At 41.1% G+C, this 2,161-nt stretch overlaps 1 protein-coding gene across 1 annotated transcript; it reads left to right on the top strand.

Moving 5' to 3' along the window:
* The first annotated feature begins 436 nt into the window (after nt 1–436).
* On the top strand, nt 437–889 carry LOC130974987 (uncharacterized). Its single transcript, XM_057899822.1, has one exon. The coding sequence runs from the start codon at nt 437–439 to the stop codon at nt 887–889; it is 453 nt and encodes a 150-aa protein (XP_057755805.1).
* Nucleotides 890–2,161: the final 1,272 nt, after the last annotated feature.

Raw genomic sequence — 2,161 nt, forward strand, 5'->3', positions numbered from 1 at the left:
TTGAACTGTTTGATGTATAGGAATTGACTTTATGGGACCCTTCCCAACCTCCTACTCAAATAGTTACATATTGGTGGTTGTTGATTATGTCTCAAGATGAGTAGAAGCCATAGCCACTACGACAAATGACAACAAGGTTGTAATAAGCTTCTTGAGAAGGAACATCTTCAGCAGATTTAGAGTTCCTAGAGCCCTCATTAGTGATGGAGGGACACACTTCTGCAACAAACAACTTGAGACACTCCTTCTCAGGTATGGAGTTAAGCACAAGGTGGCAACTCCATACCATCCGCAGACCAACGGGCAAGCAGAGATTTCCAACAGGGAGCTCAAAAGAATTCTTGAAAAATCTATTGGAAGCTCAAGGAAGGATTGGTCTAAGAAGCTGGATGATGCATTATGGGCCTACAGGACAGCCTACAAGACACCCATTGGGATGTCCCCATACCAGCTGGTATATAGCAAGGCTTGTCACTTACCAGTTGAGCTTGAGCATAGAGCATTTTGGGCTCTAAAACTACCGAACTTTGATGAGCAAGCTGTTGGAGAAAGGAGACTAAGGCAACTCAACGAGCTGGAGGAATTTAGGAACCAAGCATATGAGAATGCAAAGATTTACGAAGAGAACACAAAAAGGTGGCATGATCAGAGAATAGCAAGGAGAGAGTTCACTGAAGGACAAAGGGTTTTGTTGTACAACTCAAGACTCAAGTTCTTCCCTGGGAAACTTAAGTCTCGATGGTCAGGACCCTTCACCATACTCAAGGTGTTTCCCTATGGTCAAGTGGAACTCATGGAGGACAAAACACAAAGAACTTTCACTGTCAATGGCCATAGACTCAAACACTACTTGGGAGGCTCCTTGGAGGAGCAGAGTGTAAGCTATTAGCTCAACTAAAGATGGAGGAGTGTCAAGCTAGTGACAATAAAGAAGCGCTAGTTGTGAGGCACCCCAACACTTTATATCCTTTTTATTTATTGCTTTCTTAAAAGTAGATTGTGAATATTAGCTTAGGAAATTTAAATTCAGCTTTGATAGTTAGGATAGCTTTATGAATTATTTTGTCTCCTATTTTTTGGAAGTGCAACTTGATGAGGGCATTTACTGATGATGAGTGATTGGGCTAAGAACTAGCTAAAAAGCTAAGTTTGGTGTGGCCACTCACCTACTTAATCTAGGCTTACAACCATTTGGATAAACTAATTTTTGAAGAGTAAGCCCAGAGATTAAGTTTGGTGTGGCCACCACCATACGAGGATCACTTAACAAGCCCAATACCACTCAATTTGAAAGCATTTAATATATTGGTGGAGGCTTGAATGTGAATTTTAATATGTTCAGGAGAGAGTAGAAGCAAAAGGATATGAAAGAATTGGAATTACTTCTTCCCCATGAACACATTAAAAACCCAATGATGAACCCAATTTATTGAGATACAAATGAATTAAGTTTGGTGTCCCAAGGGACACCCATCAGTTGCAAATCCATTCACTAGCATTAAAAAGGAATGTGGAGGATTATTTTGTCATTACTAATGGGGTCTCGGTTTCATTTTCAGGAGATTGAATGGGCGCCACTTGATTGATAGAAAAAGAGGTCAAAGTGTACTTGCACTTTGGAACTCAGCACATATAGGAAGCAAAGTGAGATAAGGATTGGCGCCTCTTCCCACGCTAGGCGCCGCTCCCCAAGTGGAAAAACATTAAACCCATTTCCACTTCCCACCATTCGAACTACACCCTTCACCCCTATAAATCCCCTCACTTTCCCATTTCCCTCCCACTTCAAACCCCATTCCATACACAAAAAAACTCACACAGACCTTTCTTTCTCTCTTCTATTTTCTCTTTTCATCCCATTTCTTTCTATCTTTTTACTTGATTGGGACAATCAAGTCCTAAGTTTGGTGTTGGAGCAAAACTTTTGTTTTGCTTGCATTTCTTTGCAACACTCTATTACTATCTCATAACCTTCAAACACTCTCTCTCTAACCAATGGCACCACCAAAATCCTCAGCCTCAAAGAAAAGAAAGACCAAAGAGCCAACTTCCGGTTCCTCAAGCTCAACCTTCAATGAATATAAATTCCTCTCTGCATTCAACCAAAACCAATTCTATGGTTGGGTGAGTGAGAGGGAGATCGTCCCAGAGGTTGGTTTTC

The sequence above is a fragment of the Arachis stenosperma genome, chromosome 4 (genome assembly GCF_014773155.1).
Source record: "Arachis stenosperma cultivar V10309 chromosome 4, arast.V10309.gnm1.PFL2, whole genome shotgun sequence".
NCBI classification, from domain to species: Eukaryota; Viridiplantae; Streptophyta; class Magnoliopsida; order Fabales; family Fabaceae; genus Arachis; species Arachis stenosperma.

Excerpts from the sequence above, each read along its gene's own strand:
- LOC130974987 (XM_057899822.1), top strand. The coding sequence starts at position 437 with ATGTCCCCATACCAGCTGGTATATAGCAAGGCTTGTCACTTACCAGTT.